The sequence below is a fragment of the Brienomyrus brachyistius genome, chromosome 20 (genome assembly GCF_023856365.1).
Source record: "Brienomyrus brachyistius isolate T26 chromosome 20, BBRACH_0.4, whole genome shotgun sequence".
Lineage (NCBI taxonomy): Eukaryota > Metazoa > Chordata > Actinopteri > Osteoglossiformes > Mormyridae > Brienomyrus > Brienomyrus brachyistius.
The window spans coordinates 12437377-12462595 of NC_064552.1; the positions used below are offsets into that span (position 1 = coordinate 12437377).

General features: G+C 46.7%; 1 protein-coding gene across 2 annotated transcripts in view; it reads right to left on the minus strand.

Moving 5' to 3' along the window:
- grid1b (glutamate receptor, ionotropic, delta 1b) overlaps positions 1 to 25219 on the minus strand; it is a 248834-nt gene that overhangs the window by 125725 nt on the left and 97890 nt on the right. For both annotated transcript variants that reach the window (XM_048986745.1, XM_048986746.1), the window contains exon 3: positions 5481 to 5765. In XM_048986745.1, coding sequence (XP_048842702.1) covers positions 5481 to 5765 — 285 coding nt within the window. The remainder of the gene's footprint in view (positions 1 to 5480; positions 5766 to 25219) is intronic.

Here is a 25219-nt window from a genome sequence, read left to right on the forward strand (position 1 = left end):
GGGTGTCAGTGCTCTTTCCGTTGGTCGGGGGCGGGTGCTCTATACGTTCTCAAGCTCTTCCATCCCCCCACCAGTTTTTGTGTGTGAAAAATCAGATCACCGTGAGCCACGTTGAAATCCCTCACAGACATGGAACACTGACGAACCTCCCTATCGCTCTCTCGGGAAGCGGGAGAAGCCAAGGGGGCTGGAGGCCTGCTCTCCCAACACCTGCAATGCTTTATCACAAAGTATTACGCAAATTCTCCACCGCAGAGATTACATCCCGATGATGATGCGCTTGCAAACTGGGCTGCAATTTGCCCAGGAAATGCATGCGTCCTCAGATTGCCTGCGGGGGTGGGATGGGGGGGGGGGGTCTATTGAGATTGGATAAAGCATGGATACGCTGGTACTGAGCCTTCCTCAGCAAAGCCTCGCTGTTTATGCCTTGGCACGTGAAGTGTAATTTATACAACCCACTCGCAGAACTACAATATTTTTAAAGTTAAAAATTAAAAAAATTTTACTTACCATAACATATATATTCTAATTTTCGCTATGGGCCAAAGGGGGAGGGGAGAAAATGCCCGAAGGCAATGGAGGGAAAGCGGTATCGCAGCCGAGTTCCGGCCCCCCAGGGCTGAGCTCCAGCGTGGCTACATCCCATCTACCTGCGTATCGAATCAGTCCCCCCAGGTCAGCTGTTTGAAGCTTCTCTTGTGCATCATCAGAGCGTCTTATCAGGGATATGCTGCTTTTCTGGGGGAGTCCCGGCTCTCACCGTTACTGCCCTAACACCCCACACCACAGCACCCCACAGGCAACGGCACCAAGTTTAAGCCCCTCGCTCTCAGACCGTGTGAGCGGACTCACAAGCGCGGCACCGTGCACGTGCCAGGAATAAAGGACTCCGTTAGGGGCATCCGTTCCCGTGCCCCCCCCATCAGGGCTTCTGTATGCAGCGACATCCCTTCTGAACAGCCGAGAGCGTCTTCGCAGCGCGTGTGGGCCTGCATTCGAAAAGTTTCTTTGGAGCTGAGAGAGACAGATAAGCTGCCAATTCCAACGCTGACTAGTGAGAGCTGGGAAGCGTCCAGCGACTCGGACGTCTTTTACGAAGGTTTGAACTGAAAAAGATTCGATTTTGGTGTCTAGCATGTTCCTGGGGGAGGACAGCGGTGCGGTTTATTACCATGGTCACCAAGCGCTGCACCAAAAAATGGGCCGACCGCCGGGAAACACAGGGAAGATGCGGGAAGCCGGACTCAGCGCCTCCTGGAGCAGATAAAGAGTTAGTAGCTATCAGTCTGTCAGGCTTCCTTGAAGGTCACCAATGTGCCCTGTCCTTAATAACAGCGCTTAGCCTAGAATGCTTTGCTACATGGGCGGGCGCCGGGGCGTAGCTAGACATTCTGGCCCCCAGATAAAATATCACCTGCCCCCCCCCCCCCCCCCCCCGACGTTAGGGTTGCCACTTGAAATCTACGGGACACCAACCCCCTGACGGCCCCCTGAATCTGCAAGGGTATACATGCCCATGCTGTGGCCCCTCTAAAGTGCTGGGCCTCCTGAATCTGCCAGGGTATCCATGCCCCTGCTGTGGCCCCTGTAAAGTGCTGGGCCCCCTGAATCTGCCAGGGTATCCATGCCCCTGCTGTGGCCCCTGTAAAGTGCTGGGCCCCCTGAATCTGCCAGGGTATCCATGCCCCTGCTGTGGCCCCAGTAAAGTGCTGGGCCCCCTGAATCTGCCAGGGTATCCATGCCCCTGCTGTGGCCCCTGTAAAGTGCTGGGCCCCCTGAATCTGCCAGGGTATCCATGCCCCTGCTGTGGCCCCTGTAAAGTGCTGGGCCCCCTGAATCTGCCAGGGTATCCATGCCCCTGCTGTGGCCCCTGTAAAGTGCTGGGCCCCCTGAATCTACCAGGGTACTCATGCCCCTGCTGTGGCCCCTGTAAAGTGCTGGGCCCCCTGAATCTGCCAGGGTATCCATGCCCCTGCTGTGGCCCCTGTAAAGTGCTGGGCCCCCTGAATCTGCCAGGGTATCCATGCCCCTGCTGTGGCCCCTGTAAAGTGCTGGGCCCCCTGAATCTGCCAGGGTATCCATGCCCCTGCTGTGGCCCCTGTAAAGTGCTGGGCCCCCTGAATCTGCCAGGGTATCCATGCCCCTGCTGTGGCCCCTGTAAAGTGCTGGGCCCCCTGAATCTGCCAGGGTATCCATGCCCCTGCTGTGGCCCTGGCCAGGGTGCAGAGCTATTGATTACTTTGGATAAAAGCCACTGAATAAATGGCAATATCTGTAGAGGCAGAAGGAATTCCCTCAAAGACCCTCAATGGGAGAGCTGGAATTTATAACTCTTGTGGCAGTACAGCAAACTCATGTTAGCACTCACTTTCACAAACTAAAGAGACGGGGGGTGGAGGATGAGAGCGGAAAGGACGGGCAAGGATGGGATGGGGGTGGGGGCCGAAAGGCGAGGCTGCTGGGCTCCTTAATCATCATCGTTCAGCTGTCACAGACCGCAGAGCCGGAATCCAGGCCCCAGACACCAGCACCCATCTGCTGCCGCTGAAGACAGACAAAGGCCTTAATTTGAATAAATGTCCCCTTTTCTACACGAACATTTTATTGCTTTGGCTCATCAGGAGAGAAAGTCAAATGAAAGAGGGAAAGGCCGGGTGGTGGGGTGCCGTTTGCGGCGGGAAATGGCCCAGGCCCGTCCCGAGTCCTTTTCAGGACAGCGACATGCCACTTAGACCAGTTTGCGGTTTACACTGCAGTTCCAGCAGCTCTCCTGCCAAGCCAGCAAACGCTCCTCCCAGTCGTCCGGCAAGCTGTTAATTACAGAGGAATCACCCGCTAGTGTCCACAGTTTCGATTTAATTTCAATTTCAATTGCACTTCCCCGACAGGAATGTCCATTCATCCTTACGCCGGTCCGTCTGGTTGGTGGACCCAGGGTGTCGGGAGGAACACAGGCAAACGCGAGCCCGCGTGGGGGGCACCGGGTTTAGGCAGGAGCATACGCTGTGTGGCCCCGCCCACCCCCAACGACTAATGAGCAGCTGCTAGGGGTCCCACAAGTAAACATCCAGGAACCACAAATTTTATTAAGCAGGATGACTTTGACCATGACAGCGATGCAGGGCTTCTTCTTATCTACTGCTGCCACAAGGGCCGACGCCTCCAGGACTGTGGGATCGGGTCCCGTCCCGACTCTTCGTGTGTCGGTGGTGCTCATATGCTTCTTCTGTTTGTGCAACCTTCCTCCTTCAGACTTGTGGGTTGGGGTTTGTGAATTCCCCTCGGCGAGTGTATGTGTGGGATGTGATGGATGGGTATTCTGTCCGGAGTGTCTCGCTCCAGGCTCCAGGCTCACTACCTCCTTTCATCAGGTATGGAAAACAGATGGATGCGTATTTATCTTTATACCCAGTAAAACTTTATTTATAAAGCAAACGAAACTGCATGCACTCGCTCCCTGTCCAGGGTGCTCCCCTGCCGTGTCCCCTGTGCTTCCTGGGATCGACGCCAGGCTCCATACTGGGTAAAGAGCCAGAAGATGGATGGCTCAGACCCCATGCTCCGTGAGGGGTTCACGAACCCACCAAAAGCCCGGGACGTCGCAGGAATCAGCACGCGTCTCTGTGAGACGCAGTGCAGGCTGCACTACTGTACATTCTTACTGAAAGTCTCCATTCAAGTCACTATTCGGGTAAATGAAAAAATAAGAAAAATGCCGCGCACATGTTTCGCTTTGGGAGTGCGACCCAATCCATTCATGATGGTGCCATTTCAAAATCATTTCTGCCCAACATCCAGTGCATCAATTTTAACAGACAAAAAGTCCACCATCATAAAAATTGTTAAAAGTACCGCCCAGTGCAGCATACTTTCAAACTATGCATAAATAGCGGCCTCCTGTTTTATTTCTTTCAGAATCCAATACATTTTATTCCCCCCCCAAATGTGTACGCTGGCGTAAACGAACGCTCTCTCACACAGAAAGGTGCTTTCATGCCACAGCGAGCAGCTTTCACAATCCTTCATCCCGCACACCGCAGCCAAATTTCCCTCTTTGATCCGCCCATGTTGCCATCCGGTTATGCTCCTCGCCAGCGTGCTATTATGTCAGAACCCTATTATGCTAAACTGAACGCTAAAGCCGGCCTGAAAAGAACCTCCTGTGACACCCGCCTTCAGTGGGGGCGACGCTGACCAAACCTCAGCCTGTCAAGATGATGACAATAATAGATAAAAAAATCTGGGAATTTTCCTCAGCATCCCCAACCGAACCTTTCACTGTCCTTAATTTAGCCCAAAAGGTCGCTAACACTTACGCTAATCTCTATAACTAGGTGGTGTTAATGCACACATTTCCCTTGTAAGTGGATGTAAACAGTGGAAAATCTATTGAGATGAGGAGTGGAAGAGAAAGGCTTTTAAACCAAGGAGAAATGAACACTATGGAGAGAATGATGAAAGCCAGACCGTAATGGAGTAGTCTATGGACCGGGGTGAAAACAGGGGCGGGGCCACATGGCTGAAAGCTGATTGGCCACCGAAGTGTGCCCACCCCTATCACTCCCCAAGTCGAAACATATCATTGGCTAATGATAAGGTTGGCCCCTCTGTATGAATTATGATCCCTCTTGTGCCCCCCCACCTTATAAAATCTTAGAATCGCCCATCTAAACATCACATACTATTGGTTGTAGCAAATTGATATAAATATTGTCACAAACCTTTGGTAATCAACTCTATACCCCAAACCCTGGTATTTCTACTGAACCTGAATTGTACTGAAACCAAAAACTGCACAGTTACGAAAAATAACAATAAATAATGGTACGGAAAAGGAGCAGATGAATCCACAGAGATTTAATACTGCATGCGAGGTAATATTTCCCCATTAATGTAGGAATGCACCTACCACATAACTCCCTGTGTTTAGAGAAAATCAGTAAGGAATAAATTCCATGTCAACATCTGGATTAAGACAAACATGCGTTGGCAAAATTAAGCACTCGAATCCTTAAAATATTAGCACCCGTTAATAATTACCATAGTTACCATAGAAACATGGCAAAAACGTTTTGCTGCTCCTGACCTTAGTGTCACTTAATGCATCCCATTAAGTTTCTGAACCCGCCAGTTGAGGAAGTGTCCTAGACACCTTTTTGAACAGAAAGGTATGAATGATCTTTGTTTCTAGTGTATTATGCAGATTCCCATCAGTAAATAACTTCCAATAGTAAATAACTTTCTAAATTCCAGACAAAGCCAGTGTCAGCTGTTCAAAACCCATTAGTAGGGGACCAGGGGTGGAATGTAGGGCGGGCTTACGGGTGGGGTTAGAGGTGGGGCAGGGGCTGGATGTAGGGTGCGGTGGGGTGTGGGGGGGCAGGGTCAGGAGCGGGATGTAGGGCGGGGTCAGGGGTGGGATGTAGGGCGGGGTAATGGTGGGGCAGGGTCAGGGGTGGGGTTGTTCAAGTACGCACCATACTCGCTGTCATAGAAGACGACGAACTTCTGCCAGCGCAGCTCGGCGACCAGCTGAAGAGTGACATCGTTGAGGCGCACGGGCGGCCGGGCGGCCAGTGTGTAGCGCTCGCCATCGGGGCTGGGGTTCAGCTGGCAGGCCGTGCGTGGAGAGCCGTCGCGGTGCCGCTGCACAAAGAGGTGCGGAATGTGCATGGCGTCGGTGAGGGACTGCAGTGCACTGGCCGACGCGCAGCCCGTCGATGTCACCAGCGCCAGGATTCCCTGGGTCATCAACTCGCAGGCTGGAAAAACAACAGAGGAAGAAGGCGGACTGGGTGTCATGCGGTGAGCTTATGTCTGATTGGTCGACTGCAATGTCAGTCATATCATGATACAGGAAATACATCGAATGATATTCATGTTCACAAAACATCGGGATCAGTTATAGATGAACCTCACTCATCCTTTTTATCCATGCTTGTGCTACATAGAGAACCCAACAGAAACCAAACAACAACATGGGGAGAACATGCAAACTTCACACACGTAGACCTGAGACGGAGGTTCGAACCCTCTTCCCAGAGTCAACAGTGTCAACCACTGCACCAGCCACCTCTCTTTATCCTTTTCATCGTTCTCAAGAAATCAAACAGTATTTCTTTGGAAAACCTGCTATCGCAGCCCACAGGTTGCCTTGGTTCAAACATCTTATCTCGTTCCAAATACGAAGCCTATTATCTCCACCTTTTAAGACGGACTTCTGAGGATAAGACGGCTTTAGCGTGGTTCCTCATGTGCCGTGGACAGGTTTCATAAAGAAAGTGCCTTCACTGGATAGCTGCATAGCCAGCATGTGTGAAGGGGGGGAGGGATGGGCATTGACGCTGAGAACCCCTAATTGCCCTCATTCCATTATCAGTGTACAGCGAAACTCTCAATGCAGAATTGGGGGCAGTTTCATAGCTACCTGTCATATTTCACTCCCAAAAAAATGCCCCTCATTAATGATACATAGGATGTCGGGTGTATGTGCCTCGCACTACATAAAAAAAAGGACGATAATGTACAGTATGTGTTTACTAATTTTTAAAACATGTTGACACTAACCAATTTATATAATTGCATGTTGGAACAGAAGCAGTTTTTCATGGGTAGAAAAGCAGGACTAATCTTGACAGCAATATTTTAGTCATAACCTTTGCATTACAAATGGTACTTTATCATAATACTGCATGTTATCTTTTATCTTTATGCTCTTTTTAGTTCTAAACACTCCTTTATCATAATGCTAGATGCTGTCCTTTATCCTTATGCTCCTTCATGTTATAGACACTCCTTTATCATAATGCTAGATGCTGTCCTTTATCCTTATGCTCCTTTATGTTATAGACACTGCTTTATCATAATGCTAGATGCTGTCCTTTATCCTTATGCTCCTTTATGTTATAGACACTCCTTTATCATAATGCTAGATGCTGTCCTTTATCCTTATGCTCCTTTATGTTATAGACACTCCTTTATCATAATGCTAGATGCTGTCCTTTATCCTTATGCTCCTTTATGTTATAGACACTGCTTTATCATAATGCTAGATGCTGTCCTTTATCCTTATGCTCCTTCATGTTATAGACACTGCTTTATCATAATGCTAGATGCTGTCCTTTATCCTTATGCTCCTTTATGTTATAGACACTCCTTTATCATAATGCTAGATGCTGTCCTTTATCCTTGTGCTCCTTTATGTTATAGACACTCTTTTATCATAATGCTAGATGCTGTCCTTTATCCTTATGCTCCTTTATGTTATAGACACTCCTTTATCATAATGCTAGATGCTGTCCTTTATCCTTATGCTCCTTCATGTTATAGACACTCCTTTATCATAATGCTAGATGCTGTCCTTTATCCTTATGCTCCTTTATGTTATAGACACTCCTTTATCATGATGCTAGATGCTATCCTTTATCCTTATGCTCCTTTATGTTATAGACACTCCTTTATCATGATGCTAGATGCTATCCTTTATCCTTATGCTCCTTTATGTGATAAACACCCCATTATCATAATGCAATATGCTATTCTTTATTCTTATGCTCCGTTATGTTATGGACACTCCTTTATCATGATGCTAGATTTTCTCGTAGACACCCTCTTTCATTATGCTATATGCTAATCTGCTACATACATGCCTTTATCGTAACTTTACATATTGTCCTGTATCATTCTTGTGCCACAGACAGGGCTTTCTCACAATGTTAGATGCCATCCTTTATCATTACACTCCTTTATGCTATAATCTTTTATCATTATTGTACATACCATCCTTTATTATTATTCTACATGCTTTCTTTATCCTTAGTCACTGTACATATTATACTATATCTATTGTTTTAAAGTTCTTCTCTGCAGTCCTGTGTTATACGTTCTAGGTCACTGCCTTAATCATTTCAATAACCATTTTCAAAGATTAGTGACATTTATTGTATGCGTCTATGGAACATTAGGAACTAGCAGACCTCTGACTGGTCTATGTTTGAGTCCAATCAACACCCTGCCACATATCTACAGGGTGAATGGTATGAAATGCAAGGCCCTTCCATCGATCACCACCATGCATCATAGACCAAAGCAATTCCCAGAAATAGAGTCACTTCACGCGGTGCTGCCTTTGTGTGCCGGGCCTGCACTGTATTTTAAACACCTGTAGATAATTGGGCTGTAATTGCAGTACACTGATTGCCAGCCTCACCTCATAAACCCGCTTAGAAGGAACTTTGCACTTGCCACGTAAGTCGCATTAAGGCATTAACAACGGCCTACTGGCATCCCCATTCTGAGGAGTGGAGGTCGCTCGCCACGTTCGTTTCGCTCATTATCTAAGAATCACTCAGACGGAATAATTTAATCGAAAGTTAAAATTATCCAAGCGCTGCATTTAAAAGCGTATGAGATGTACACCCCGGAAGTAACTGGAAACAAAGGACAATGAGGGAGAAAACAGACGGTGTTGGGTGACGCCCAGATCGTCTCGCCGGATGACAGACTTGGACAGGAAGGATTGATAGGCGCCTGGCTCATTATTTCTTAAGGCCAATTGAGTTTTAATTTGCACCATGTTTAAATTAAAAGCCCCTCTCTGTTTGCGCGTCTCCACGGATCGACTTGCCGCCATTGTTTGGGCCGGACCTCTTGTGTCCCAAGAGGGCAACTGTTTGTGGGCACAACGATGGAAAAGTGAATGAACACCCTGTCAAACTGACAGCTGGAGAGGCACAGACTGACCGGGAGGATCCTCTATATCCCAGGTTCACCTCCAACAGCACCACCTGGGAGCCACAGCATAAGCCCTCGCCTCTTATTTTAAGGGACCCTCAGCTGTATTTGCATCTAATCTTTTGTCTAGACCAGGGGTGGCCAATCTTACCCGCAAATGGCCGGTGTGTGTGCGGGTTTTCGCTGAAACTAGATTACTAATTAGAGGACTGATTGGCTGAAATGTCCTCAGACCTGGGTTTGAACAACTGAGCTAAAGGTTACCCCAAAAAACCCGTATACACACCAACCCATTGTGGATAAAATTGCCCACCCCTGGTCTAGACGATACTCACGCACTGCTGAGTGCTTCGGAAATCGGCCCGGATTTCAGCCCCTTAAACCGGTGATCCAGGTAACAAGGAAGAAAGAACAGCAAGCAGTTATTGTAGCATGTCGGCCATGTTTACCCCAATGCTGGGGAGAGACGAAACGGATGGACTCTTCAAACAAACCGCGATATTTGTCAATTTCTTAATTAAGGAAACAAAAAAAAAAAGCCAGCGGTATGAGGGGAAGAGTTTCCCAAGCAGGTTAGTAGAAAGAAGGAGCGAAGCCCATTTCTACATTTTTTTGTTGCAAGGAACCCAGCCGCAACGTTCAGAGCCAAACTTCAGCACGTTTAATTAGCTGCTGCTCGGCTTGTAAACATAAATCATTGCAGAATGACAAAATTGCTATTTTGAGCAAGAGAGAAGTTAAATGATTTGTAGAAAGTCTATTAACGTAATTTTTCCATTAAAAAGATTGGAAAATGAATATGCAACTTTAAGATGTTGAGACTCTTTTTATCATTCTATTTAATTCATTTAGTTTTATTACATCAGTGTATTCTGAGGTTTGTAGTTGCGTTTTCTGATCTACCTGAATGCCATGAGTATTGGCACAATTGTGCTCCATTACCTATAAGGTGCATGATAGTGGGGCACTGAAATGTAGGAAACATTGGTATGTCTTGGTAAACATTGGTATGGCCATTTTTCATAACCACTTATCTATTGAAGGATCACAATGGGCCTGGAGCCTCTCCCAGAAGACCATTCCAGGCAGAGGACATCCTGGACGGGATGCCAGACCCCAACATAAGCACATGCTACGAGTAATTTAGAGCAGTGTTTGTCCCAGTCTGGTCCTTGGGGACACGCAGGCAATCCGTGTTTTCGCTCTCTCCCAGGGAGCAGGGAATAAAGAACCTGGGGCCTCATGTATAACGACGTGCGTAGAATTCACACTAAAACATGGCATACGGACAGAACTAGTGCGTACGCAAGAAAAAATCCAGATGTACAAAAATGTGCATAAGCACAGATCTACGCACATTCCCTTTATAAATCCCAATTAGCGTGAAATTTTACATACATGAACAAGCCCACAGTCACTCCCCATCACTACTGTTTCTGAGAATGAACGAATCATGGGTTGAGTCAGGCCATCTAGCCACAACATTAATGAGACGCATGTTCGAATCGCACATAATTTGTACATTAATAGAGTGAAAGCACTTTCTATTTACATAAGAAAATTTGTTGTCTGAAAGTGCATTCATAGCAATGTGTGTCCAGTCAATGGCTCCGACTACACTGGGAAAACCAGACATCACTGAAAATTGTGCTTTAATGTTTGCCTGTTCAACCACAGTGTAAGGAAATTTTATATATCTGGGTGACAAGCGGATTATGCCGTCCCATACAGCTGGCATGGCGCGACTTGGTGTTGACTGAGAAATACCCAATCGGTCCGCAAGTTCTCGCTGAAAAGCACCTGTGGCTAAGAACCTGAGAGTGGACAGAACTTGTAAAGGGACAGGTGCAGTATAGAGCAATTCCTCATCATCTGCCTTTGTAATACTGGCCCCTGTTCAGCACACAGCTCCAAAATTGCTCTTGGAAATCTGACTTAGAAGCCAGTCATCATCATGGGCCAAGAAATGATTCCCTGAATACGCGCTCTCTTCTAATTCTTCCATAAGCTACGTCTTCCAATAACGCAACAGCTGCCATGGTAGTTGTAATAGTTTGGTCATTTTTTGCACCATAATATTATTACAAATTGATAAAAAAAAATCAGGTGTCGTACATTTGTAAACAACATACAATTAATGTCAGTGTATTGGATAAAATCAGCGTCATGATTATGAGTTTAAAAAGGGAAACCGCAGTACCAATGACTTACCACTGGGTGCCGTCCGTTTACAAAACTGAGCAGAAACATGTGTATCCCGTGTCTGGAGTTGCCATGAGAATGTGCGTAGCGGTACGCCAAGTTTCGTTTTTATACATCTTGACGTGAGCGTTGAAACGGATTTACGCAACATTTCCGTGCGTACGCAGTCTTTAAACATGAGGCCCCTGGTCACGTGACTGATTCTTAGCAGACTAACTACTCATAAGTCCTACAGAGTAGATATTAACTAGCTTTTCATTGCTTACCAGATTACCACCACCACCCCCCCAAACCCCATGTCCCCGACTGGCCGTCAAAACACAATAAACACAGTGGTCTGCAAAAAACACAAGCATGGTAAAAAAAACATTAAATTATATGCTAAAATGTCAAACAAAATAATAAAATACGGAATAGCAAATAAATGATAATCAACTTGTTGAAGGTCTGTAAAATCCAGAACAACAGGTACATTTGTCATGACGGAATTCTCTTCCTGAAGGAGAAGGCTGTCCATGTGGTCTGGCTTGGGACAGCCCTCGAACCCTGTGCCACCTCCTGACAAACCACCCAGCTACTACCTGAGTGGCTGCTCAAGCAACTAAAAGCGAATGCTGGGTCTCTGGATCTAGGATACAGCTGAAGCTGTCACAAGAACACACGACCGACTTAGACAATCCTTTGTGGTTGGCTGTGCCGAGTGGAATCTAAAACTGATCGGACAGCAGTATGCGTAGCAGTTGAGGCTGAGGCCTTGTAAAAAGACGGTAGCTTGCTGGGGGTCTCCCCCTTTCCTTGACAACGATGCTTAACCTTATTCTCCTGGATGGAACACCTAGCTCTATAAATTGGGCAAAAGTGCCAGTCATTTTTGGATGAAAGCCTGAACTAAGCAAAAGACTAATAATGCACTCAGTCATTTGAAATGGTAGTGGAACCCTGCAGGCATGCGCTAAACGGGAATCACCAGCCTTTTATTTTACGCTAAGTCTGCATATTGTACAGCTTGTCCCATACAGACCCCAGCCTGGGCCATATGCTTGGATATTCTCAATGCTTTCGGCCGTCGAGTTTGTCCACGGCATGGCGAGACCTTTACTGTCACTTGTCCACAACAGCTGACCACAAAATCCTTAGACATTAGCAGGAAATCCCAAATATCACCCCCTCCTCAGCCCTCCAGCTGGTTCACTGAACAGCTCCACCCTCCCCTCCCTGAAACACACACACACACACACATGCAATTTTTAATGCATTGCAGACATCAGCTTAGCATAATTAGGAGTTATCGAGTGTATCCGAATGCCCTGCCCAGCTTTTTCCGATGTGCCAACCTCCGTGTGTTCCATCTACCTGGAGTCGTCAGTTACTCACTCCAGTTCTGAACTTCAGTGATAAACCCGCGTAGAGAGACTTACGGGGACAGCATCCCATTTAACCTTAGCATGACACTTCTGGCCTCCCAAGATTTTAGACATGTCGAAATCCCTCTGGTTACAGTACATACTTTCCAACGATGCAGAGAACAAGGCCCTATTGATAACAGTGACTCTATCCCCAATCAGCGGCGTATTGAAGCACCATGTGCTGGGTGTAATTATGCCTGTGCAGGTGCAGATCCCTTGTTACTATGTTTTATGTAAGAACGGAAAGCGTTTTGTGTTTGAAACCCACGAGACAATGTTACCAATGCACAATAACACCATATGGGGGTTTCTGTAAATGGCTGCGCATCGGACTTTATGTCACTACATCACAAAGCGCTGGAAACAAAGGCATCCCTGTGTTTACACAGTGAAAAACAGGGGCCTACGGAGCATCAGACAAACAAATAAACAAACAAACAAGCAGAAAGTGCAAACAGAAGCCTGTGGACGGTCGTTGGATGTTAAACAGACCGTCAGCTAAAACATACTTGTGGGATTACTTCGCTTTTAAGGTCACGACCTCCAGCCTTACACAAATATGAAATGATTTCTGATCATTACGAATATTCCCAGCAGCTATTTACTCTTGAAAAAGCGGGATTCTCTGTTTAATGTCACTTTAATCTTGCGATTCATAAATTATCAACAGTTCAGTCGTGCCAAATTAATAGAGAGCTCGGTTGGACCGAGGGCCAATGCGCACAGTGGGGCGTGAAGATCAGGAATGCAAGACACCACAACAGAGCTGTGCGGTCAAGCTGTGACTCTCACCTACGATTTAACGCAAAGCAGTGCTCAGGCGGAGATGTTTCAGGGCAGCGATGAAACTGCTCACTCCATATTGGCATTCAGGCTCTGAGATCAGTGCATGAAATGCTGAATCTGCATTACAAATACTGTCAATGTATCTGGGAATTCTAATGCACTGCGGGTCATTCATTACTCTTACAGCTGCAGAACATCTACATAAAATACAGAGAGTACTACACAAATGCATATATAAATAAATTCTCAAGGTCACAAACACACGCACAAATACGGAAATGGAAAGAGGAGTGTTTTAAAAAGGTCACACGCATCTCAGCATGATCGCCAAAGCTGTGGATAAACGCCACATGAGAATATCACTTTTATCGAAGATGAGCCGATATAAAAATGGATCCCCGGAGGTAAACGTCAGGGGACTTTTATTGTGACGGACGCAGAATGGATGTGGGGCGTCGCGGCAGAGGAGAGCTCAGTAAATCACAGGCCCGCGAGGCGGCCATGCAGAGACAAAGCTCGCCTTCTGGGAAATGCGGGAGGCCACCCGGCAGGAATCGGAATCACTGCCTCACCGCTCACGCCGGGGTCCGCTCCGACCCCAACCCGCGGTTGAGCTCCCCTGCACTGGTGCCGGCAGACTGATGCTAAGAAAACAGACTTAAGGGTCGGTGTGAAGTTCCCGTCCTCCGATTAAGGCACCCTGCATCACATGAGCTCTCAAACACGCTAATTATCGTAAAATATGGCAGCCCAGTGGGCGACACTGTGACCTCGCTTCTCGAGGATTCCAACCCAGCACATTCTCCCCAAGACTCATGGGTTTCCTATTGCAAACTAAAACCACGAGGTTATGCTAACTAGTTAATCTGAACTGCCTGTGGGTACTTAAAATGTATCACTTTATATAAAAGAGCCAGCTTCATTATTATTGTCTTTATCCTCATTGTTATATTATCGTCTCATCATTATTATCGTTATCGTTGTTATTATGGTTATCCTCATCATTGTTGTTATACTTATCGTTATACTTACTATTATCATTGTTATCCTCGTCATTATTATGGTAATCCTATTATTATCATTACAATTGTTATTGCCATTATCCATATCATCGTTATGGTTATCCTCATCATTATTAGCATTACCTTCATTAAATTTGTTATTAATATGCGGTGTGGGTGGAGTCACAGTGCTGCTCCCTCCTGCCGCATGGCCACCAACACCCCATGTTCCCCCCCAGACCACACATGCAATGCCCTGCGAGTGGCGTCATCACCGGGGCGGCTAATGGGGGACGCGAGAGATAATGATGTATTAACGAGGGGAGAGCGCACATCAACGCCACGCCTGCAGTCATCCATCATCTGAAAGATGTTGCAGGGGCAACAGATTCGTTTTTTTCTGCCATCCAGGGGATTGCAGAGCTCACGATATGGACAGAACGCAAACAAATGCGGCAACTGGACACCCTGGAATATTACTGCTCCAAAGCAGCGTTAATATTCAGTTCAGCATTAACAATCTGCCTTTATTTAATTTTCAATAAGGAAAGCAGGGCCTGAGCTTAGGAACGTCACACCACAGGCTCAGCTGAGGGTGGGTGCCAGTGGTAAATGTCATCGATTAGCTTTAGCATAAACTTACTGCATTTCCTGACCCACGTCACTAGCCCTCAACCACAATTTTGTTCCAATTAGCTACTTTGGTACTGAAATATAACATAACAACTGGAACAGTCGCAGCCTCAGAACTGCAAGTCCAATTTGACCACGGAGGATGATGCCATGTTATCCGTCAAGTGACATTTAAAACTTCTGTTTAAAAGTCGTTGTTTTTTTTTTTTTGGTCTGGAGTTATGAGATAACTAGAATATCCCCCCAGTCAAGCGTGAGCTGTCCTGCTTTAAATCTCTCAGCACGTGCCCTCCCTGTCCAAGTGGCAAGACGGGTGGCAGGTTCAAACTGGCAGACATATTCCTATCCCTGGGTCCAGTATCAGGTAATGGTTCCCTTGTTCTTGGGAGCATCCCCCCCCCCCCCCCAACAGGACTGGAGGGAGTATCTCAGTGATGGAGGACCAGCAGTCCCCATCTCCATCGGTTGTCGCCATGGCAGCGAGGAGGGCTATGGAATCCAGCCTGCGTGGGGTGTGACTCGGGAATTACAGGGCTGTGAAGGAGGGGGTGATGGTGGGGGGGCTGAGCTCCATCATCCATCTTTAGTTGCTCAAGCAATTACTCAGGCTGTGGCTGCGAGGTTTGTCTGGGGGTGGCAGACTTTCCGGTAACTTCTCCGAACCTGGGCTAAAGTCCGCATTACACTTGCTTGGCTGACACTTAGCTAGTACAACATGGCTTGTGATATTTACCTGGGGGGGGTCCCCTCAGTAGATTTTACCGATTGGTGGTGGAGGATGCCAAGCCAGACCACCCCGTTATATACATGGGGAGCACTCTCCTCCAGGAAGGACATAACGTCACTCCATCTATTACAGATCTTCAACAAGTTGATTATTATTACGTGTCTATTATATGTATTTTTATTTAACATTTTTGCATATGATTTTAACCTAGAAATAAATAACAAAGTCCTATATTGGTGTTTTGTGTAGAACACTGTGTTTCCTGCCAAAACGACAGTGTACCACCATAAACGTCTCCATTGTGGGGCTTGATGATGCAGGACCTCTCTCACTTCGATGGCAAAGTGGGGACAGGGGCGGGGGGGGGGGGGGGGGGGGCACGCTGGCAAGACAATGCATTTGCTGTCGTGAGGGACTCCGCCGTCAAGCGACAGCAATTAAAGCGAGCGGCTGCTTGGAGTGCTTGCACCTGCACGTCCACAACAAAGCCACCCGCAACGAAACCTCTGCAATTCTAAAACGCTGATTAATTCCCGGCCTAGTGGGACCTGCTCCCTGAACAAAAGATATGCGGCCTTAAATGAAAAGTGCTTGTTTGCTGTTAGACGCTTCTTTGTTAACTTGTTGGATTTATGAGGCCCTGATACTAATTAGATGCTCTCGGTAATAGCCAAGAATCCAAGGGCCGCCGTGCTCCACACGTCGTTAATTTCGGATGCAGATTAACGTGCCCGGTACATACCGGGGCCACTTCCGTTGTACTCCGTTTGTGCGCAAGTGCTTTTCGCACAGACTTGCAAAACTCAGGGGATGAGCGTTGGGATGAGCCGACATTCCGGACAGCTCTCAAATTTCACTTCATTTATCCTTTGATGAATCCATCACCCTTCCTTTCTGCTGGGTGAGCACGGCAGTGGTGCATGGGCTAGCCTGTCTTTGGGTGTACAGACTCATTTGTGCGTAACAAACATATTTGGAGGGCATCGTTTGCAACAGTTGGACACCTCCTGTATGAGATTTTCAGAGATGGAATCGCAAAGCAGGAGATTCCCCCTTGGACACCCGGCTTCTGGCAGGACCGAGGAGCTGAGCAGCGTGACACAGAGATTTGGCAGCGGATGGAAGGCTCATTGGTGAAATTCTCCCCTTTTCCAGGACAGATGGGGTCCTGGCAGGGACGGACAAATATAAAACAAGAGTAAACTCCCAAAAGAACGAGGGCAGTCTGATGGCTGAAAATAAGCCAGAAGTCAGGGATTTTTCACCGAAAGTAAAGCCAAAACATGAAAGGTACAGTATAGATATGCCCCTTTGACTTGGCATTTATAATATGGTCCAGGTTAGTGAACTGAAGTAACTCGGAGGTATAAATAACTATATGAGGTATTATTCATGAGAGTTACGGTATTAGCAAAGAAAGGTAAGGGATTAATAATGAAAGGTAAGGGATTAATAACGAAACATAAGGGATTAGTAATGAAAGGTATGGAGTTAGTGATGAAAGGTACAACATTCATAAGGAAAGGTAAAGGATTAGTAAAAAGTTGTCCAATTAGCAATGAAAGTTATGCAATTAGTAATATGAGGTATAGTATTATTAATTAAAGGTAAAGTGTTACTAATCAGAGTTAAAGTATTAGTAATGAAAGGTAAAGGATTAGTAAAGAAAAGTAAGGCATTTTTTATTACAGTTAAGGTATTAGCAAAAAAAGTTTTATTAAGGTATTAGTAAAGAAAGGTGAGGTATTAAAAAAAAATAAGGTATTATTAATGAGAATTAAGGTATTAACAAAGAAAGGTAAGGTATTATTAATAAAAGGTAAGGGATTAGTGGGGAAAGGTTGGGTGTTACTAATGAAAGATGAGGGATTTGTTCTGAAGGGTGAAGGATTAGTGCTGAACGGTGAGGGATTAGTACTGAAAGGCAAGGTGTCATTAATGAAATGTAGTGTTAGTAATGAAATGACTTAACGTTCTATTTAGGACTAAAACACTGTGACATGCTGAAGAGTGTTTTCTACAACTGCAATACAAAAAACGATCAATGTTTCAGGGTAAATAGCCTCACTCATAACAGATGTTAAGCATTTCAGGTAAATAAAAAAAATCCATCCATCCATCCATCCATCCATCCACCATCTCCCTGCTTACCCTGATCACACCCCATATAACAAACACACATTTCTGCTTCTGTTCCTCCACTTGAAACTGCCCTGTTACTGTTTTGATAGAGACATTTAAGTCAGCCAGTATTAAGAGTAAAATACAGTCCATGCACATCCATTACTTTTTACTAAAGAAAATCCACACCTTTATAGACATATTGTAAAAATGCACGTACCATTAACAATTTACTGCTGTCAACCCACTGTGAAATACATGTAGTGCAGCGAAAGCACATTAGTTTTCACACACTATAATAGAAGCCCCAACTTATATGTGTTTTATTTTGTCGTAATATTGTTGTTTAGTTTTCATCTCCCTATCCCGCGCCGCACACCTTGAATATAAATGTGGGAACGGGAATATAGGACATGGGAAAATTGGGATTGTGAATATGGGGAACAGGAACATGGGGAATGGGAATATCAGGATCAGGAATATCAGGATCAGGAATATGGGGAGTGGGAATATGGGGGTTGGGAATATGGGGGATGGAAATATCAGGATTAGGAATATGGGGAGTGGGAATACGGGGGTTGGGAATATGGGGGATGGGAATATCGGGAATGGGAATATAGGGAATGGAAATATCAGGATCAGGAATATGGGGAACAGGAATATGGGGGTTGGGAATATGGAGGATGGGAATATCAGGATCGGGAATATGGGGTACGGGAATATCGGGATTGGGAATACCACCAGCCCGGGTTGCAGAAGTGCTGTAATGAATAAATTTATGTACAGGCGAAATATTAGAAAGATATAGAATCCTGGCCCCACAGTGCCCCAGCCACTCAGCCACTGCTGGAATGACATCCCAATATAATCATCACAAGAAGGAATGAGAATATCAGGGCCTGCCTCGCGCCGACTTCATTAGCATACACGCAACGCACTACCACTGGCTCATTTTCATAAATCAGCCCGATTGGCTTAACACCCCCGCCCCCCACCTCCCAGATGAGCCCTCGTAGTTGGCCCAGTAGTCCATCACTCCTGCGGGTCATGCGTGTCCCCCAAGCCGCCAATGCAGACGCTATCCCATCACCCTCCAGATCATCCACACCTCCCCCGGAGGACCTCACGGCACAGACCAGCTGCAGTGCCTCCTCTGTCCTCGCTCGCCTGATGGTCATGGTGGCCGCCGATGAAAATTAGTCTCTAATTAGGCTTCGTATCGTTAGATTATGGCCTTATTATGGCTGCTGTTGTTTGGGATGTTTCCTTGGTAACGCCGCGGAGTCACGTGGTGTCGCCGGGGCAGGTTGTGAGCATGTATGGAATTCCAGGAGGCGCCAGTGCACTTCCAGGACTGGGTGTCTGGTTCGATGGGAGACACATTCCCGTCTCCCGTAGCTGTTTTAGTCCTCTCTGCGGTCGCTTTGAAGCTGACAATAGGCTTATTTTTGTGCTATGCTGTATCAAGCTATTAAGGTCTCCATGACAGTGGCTGGGGAGACATGGATTCAGGGGGGAGACCATAATGAATGATATGATAAAGAATCAGAATCAGGTGTATTGGCTGAGGAGGTTCACACACACAGACAGAGGCAGAAAGTTCAGGTCCAGAAAGTACAAATCCAGACCAAGTTTTTGTTTCAACCAACCAGTTCAATATAGTTCAAAGAGTCACAGTCACAGAGGACTCAACTGGTGGTTGCAACAAAACATTGGTCTAGTTTTGTACTTTCTGAACCTGAACTTTCCACCTCTGCACACAGGGAATTTTGCCTCCGGTTGTCAGTGGCTCTCGTATACAGATACACAGTTATGGCCAGAGGATGGTGACAGCCAGTCCATTTCATATATACAACGTGCATGTGTGGTTGATCAATGTATCAGAAATGCAGGAGTGCAGGGGTAAAGGGAGATCCCCAACCCAAAGCACCAATGATGTCACCCAAAGGGAGGTTTTCTATTGGTCGGATTTTCACAGTATCGCCAGTCTGGCCACACCCTGCCAGCTGTGTTCTAGGTCCATGGGCTACGGCCACAATACTGAGGTCATATTTCAGAGAGTCGCCTCACCTACAGGAAACCGAGCATCGATTCGCGCTCCCAGCCCCAGAGGGGCTCTGGTTTTGGGAGGCCAATAAACCAAGCCGAGCCTCTTGTGTGGTTTACTCTGTAAAAAAGCACTCAGCTGACCGCACGCCAGCACGGTCCCTAAATGGATTCCTATTCCAAGCCCCCCGCTGAGCATCTGAATGTCACGTAGCTGGTTCCTGCATAACGATTGGTTAAAGGTCTGGCGAGGAGTGTGGGGTGCAAAACAAAGAGTGCAAAATGCACTGAATGATAACGAACGTGAGCATTTCAGGCCACCATCAAGAGAAAGCAGGTCCGTCTTAAGTAAACAAAACACAGCAAGCTGTGAATACCACCGCTGGGCGGCAGTTATATGACAATAAGCCACTTTGAGGCCCAGTCACACCCCGCTGGCAGAATGCACCATCACTGCTTTTTATCCCTTACATTTCTGAACCTACAACAGGGCGGGGCAACAGGGGTGAAAGCTGATTGGCCCCTAACCTCTTCACTCACTGATTCAAAACATATCATTAGCTAAAGATAAAGTCGGCCCCTCTGTATGAATTATGGCCCCATCAGAGTTCAGTGGGACCTGGGAAACTCCTCACGGCTTTTGCAAAGTCAGCGCGACCCCCCCCCCCCCGTGCCATTTCCCCGCCTTTGACTGCTAAATGCCCCACCTGCCTTGCTAAGGACAAGCTCGGAGTGTGGGCATCGCCAGGGTGGGGCAGAGGGGAGTTTGGAGGGAGCAAAAATGTGGACCGTCTGGCAGGGAGCTGGGAAGGAGCAAAAACATGGACTGACTGTGGGCCCCTGAGGACCGGGTTGGGAAACAAGAGGGACCTCCATTGACTCCCAAACCATGAAATCCAAGAGTCCAAAACCAAAATAATTTCACAAACATTTTTTTTCCATGTAGATAAAGACTGCTTGCATGCTAAAAAAAATGCCATTTCTGTGAGTCATAGTTATGGCCTGTACATGCTGTTGCTTACGGCAATGCTTTCATTGATACTTTAATTGCGCTTTATTTAGCTGGCCACAGCATTTAATAAAATGCAAGTTTTTATTTGGGTTCTTGGTTAAATAAAAAAAAACACAGCACTTTGTAGTAGCTAAAAGCGTATAACGGATATGTGTGAACTTTAGCCTCCTGTTTGCCTCCTTAGGCAGGAAGGCATTTAAATGTACTTTGAAGAAACACACACAGATGGCAGTAATTAAGCCTCTTAAGAACACTGTAGAGAGTTCGCAAAGCAGACAGACGGACAGATGGACAGTGGCTTTAACGGCCGGTCGTGCAGCCACACACCCACACACCAAAAACACAGGACAGATTCCGGTCACTTGATCAGGCTTCCCGCTGCCCACGAATGAGCATCTGTCCCAGCTGGCTCCGCCTCCAGAGGGGGCGGGCCCAAGGCATAAGCACAGGTTAAACTTTGCGGTCAAGTCCATTGAACTGAACAGGCTATTGATGTTTCTGGACAGAAAGGTCTTAATCAGCACAGGGACCACTTATTAAGTCTGGGACCCTGCCAGCTTTGGCTGTAATGACGAAAAGCCAAGATGGGGAGGAGGCGATGCGAGCAGGAGGAAGACATTTTTAAAGCCTGATTTTCAAGGAGAGCTGAAAGCTTGCTCATGGTGTGGATGGCCACTACCCAGGAGAAGAGGGTGGGGTCAGCACAAACCCCGCCCCCTCAGGTCCTTATGCCATATAAAGAAACATCTACTGAAACTGCTGGTTCAGTTGTGACTCTCTCAGCCCTCTTTCCATCAGACACATCGTTACATCGTAACAAAATGTGTATGATACTTGAACATGTTTTTTTTTTTTTTAATGTGTCTCCCAAATGTCTCCTATAACTCATCATTTAGCTGGCTTAGTTTTCCAATGAACCCTGCCACCAGAATGTAGGTCCATCCTGTATCTGTATGCGTTTTTAATATAACATTTGGACAAGAATGATTATTAAAATGACAATGCTTCCTTCGTGGCCCATTGCCTTTATCCAGATACCAGTGCATAGCCGTGCGTCACGGGATCCTGCCAGTAATACGCCTGAACCTCAGAGCTGGGGGCTTGGGGGTTAATCCATGGGTAATGAAACGGATAGCTAACAAAGCCTGTCTCCACCAGAGGCATACATCCAAGTGACCCCCCTCCCCTGTCATTCACCGATTCAAGACATACCATTGGCTAGTGGTGAGACTGGTCTCTCTGTGGCTGCTCGGTTGAATTACAGCCGATCTTAGGAAATCCTAGAATCGGCCCTGGTTTGCAGTATTTCTTAAGAGCTTCCACACGCTCTCCAGCAGGGGGAGACAGGAAACATGGGGGCAAGGGGACAGGGAGGCCGGTGCAAAGCAAAGACCTCCCACCACAAGACACCTTCCTTAGATATGTACAGGCTTCTCATCCCCCCCCCCCACCAGACAAATTGCCCCCTCCCTTCACGCCGCCCTTGGTCTATAGTGCCTGTGCCCTAATCTCGCCATTCATTACACCTCCAGTGATGCACCAAGATCTTCGGCATGGATGGAATGTTAAAAGCGTGCGGCAGATTGGCGCAGAAGCGCATCAGCGGGCAATGGCCCGTGCGGAAGGTTCCGGTGCGCAGTTTCGAGCTTATCTGGGATACCTGCCCTTGCCAGGGTAACAGGTGATGGATGACTGTCCCACACAGGGCGTTAGCAGCGATGTGTAGAACCACACTAATCCACCTGCTCGCTACAATTTTTTTTCTCCATCTGGAAATGATATTTAGAAAGAAAGATTTTTACGAAGAGTTTCACCTCAAAATTTTCTTGATTTCCCATCCAGGGGGAGTAACCGGGGAAACAGCCCTCTGCTAAAATCAGCAAGAATGCCTTTACGAGAGGCAGTACGCTGCATTGACAGATGGTCTCCCCCTTGTGGTATAATTTATGACAACTCGCCGGGCACAAATACTTGAAAAAGTGAAAAACTCCAGCAAGGTATATATTACGACCGGAAAATTAGGAAATGAAGGAGCCGATTTCGCGCTAATAATCACGTGTGTTTATCAGGCCGGTATGCTACGGAGATTGACTCTGATTAGTTTAGCCACTGCACAGGAGCACGGGCTCAGCATGACAGGGCCAGTGTCAGCTCGCTTCCCAAGTGACAGGCCGCGTTAAAGCCATCAAGACCCTAATAGACCAAATGATGTCCCCGTTATGGCACTGATATGTAGAACCAGACCTTATATAGACTAATAAGCAGCCATAATACCAGTCAGCTTGTCGCACGTTTCCAAAGCGGGAACGCTGAGACAGCCCAGCTTCTGGTAAGGCGTAGATTTCCTCTGCCTTCTTCTTATAGAGGCTGCCGTGCAAACACACCGTCTCCCGAACCTCAGGGACCCTTTGGTCAGTCTCCAGACTGCCTCAGTTAATGTCTTACGCTCTGCGCTTCCCAGGACAGGTGTGTCTTGGAAGAGGGGCACCATAATTGGGAGGCCGCGGTTGTTCTTTGGCGTAAGCCAATAATCCACAGGTGATCCACTGCAGAAGAATCACATGCGAGTCAGCTGGAATCTCCCGGGTGGTCATTAAGATTCAGAGGCACCTCGGAAGTCTTCGAAGCAGGAATGACCAAACCAAAACCCCCCCTGCCCCAGGGATATGGAGGACTGATTATTATGGCCCCTTTATGGACTTCCCCAGGAATAAAGATGTCACGTTGACAAACAACCCCTAGTAAATGCATAATTCATTACGTGTCATTGAGATCTACATGTTAGCAAACCGATGGACTGACGGATATATACGGGAATATATGGAGAGTGTCAACACAACTAAACATAGACCATTAGGAAAAACAGGATGCCATTTTCACATATAATTTGTTCTGAACCTTTGAGAATACACCTTCCTAATATGGGCATAATTCATACGTACACAAATACCCTGTTCCATTATGTTCTAGCAACAATTTATGTTCATATTCTGAAAGCGTCTCCTCTTAATCGTAAAAATAATGAAACGCCTGCAGACAGCACATGAATGAATGGAATGGAGAGCATGGCATTATCTGTCAAAGCCACTTCATGGAGAATGGCATGCATCTTCTGGCAGGACAATGACCCAGACGCAACATGTTCTCCTTCATGAATATCCAGCACCTTCACCGATCCACTTCTGTCCACCCGCGCATACGTGTTTCATGCTTTGTTGAGTGTGTCGCCGTGCGACGATTACCATTCGAATATATATACTAACAATGCAAGCTGCAACCAAAGGTGAACACAACAAGGGTCCTCATCTTCACAGAAGATAGCAGATCTATTGACTTTAATAAGGTAGCGAGACAATAAATAAAGCGTGGCCTGCCAGTTCAGACATGACGGTTCAACTGGAACAACAAAGCAGCCCTCTTCAAAAACATTCAAAATGAGCAGGACGCCATTCCAAAAGGGCATCATAAATACAGCCGAGTCTCCTCTCGAAATCCAAAGCCTGATTCCCCATTCAGCCTCAGAGCACTCAATTTTCCCAAACCTTTGCTGCCTCCACGGACAGCAGGATTCCGAGCGAGGAGCCGCACAGCGTTGCCTCGATGGCTCCGCGGCAGCTTCTGGCAAGGTTTCCCATCATCTTCACAAGCTCAGGGTAACCAGAGCATCCCGCGTCATGCCTACAGCCACTCCAAACGTTGAAGACAGACACTTTATTTTGCTGCCACAACTCAAGCCTGATAGAGACCCATGTGATGTTCGCCATTGCTTTATTTCGCAGGCAAATGTTTTGTTTTTGCCATTCAGATGTAAATAAACGAACTGATTTTACCCCGAAAATGTAAAAAATGAAAAAGTCAGTAGTACATAAAAGGAAAGTACTGTATGACAAGCGATTAGCATTACTGCGCAGGTTCTCGTGTGTGTTGACAAATCCATATATTTAAGGGGAATGTTTTTTTGGAAGGTTCAGTGTAATTAATGACCCTCGATATTAAGCCATGAGAACCATTCATAGCCCATTAGAATGACGCCTGTGCCAATTTCAGTCTGGATGCACGAAGAAATACCGTTGCCCTGTTGAAGACCGAGCAACAGCAATGGAATAATTCTGAGAAATAAACCTGTCTCTCCCTACAGCGTAAAGATCTATATTCTAGGTCTATCACTCCAAAAGTAAATCATCACATTTAACGCCTTGAGCAGCTGCATTCATTCATCTCATGGAGCACTTCGAAAACAACACGATCAACATGGTCTGATGCAATTTTTACAAGGTCCAGGGAAAATCTCCTCCAAAATAAAAGAAGGTCTATACCATTATATAATTAATGCGTTTAGGGGGTATCTCGAGCTTAGATCTTAGAGTATAATCTTTCCAGGCTGCCTGTTACTGGGCAGAAATAAGTTTGTGATTAGTGTTGCGATTGTGGTGCAGAGGAACAGCAGCTGCTGGGATTAAATCCGCAAGCCTCCGATCCCAAGTGCAGCTCGCCCGCCTTGGCACTCTGCTGCCCGCATGGCCTGCAGTTCTCCTCTTCCGCGTCTCTC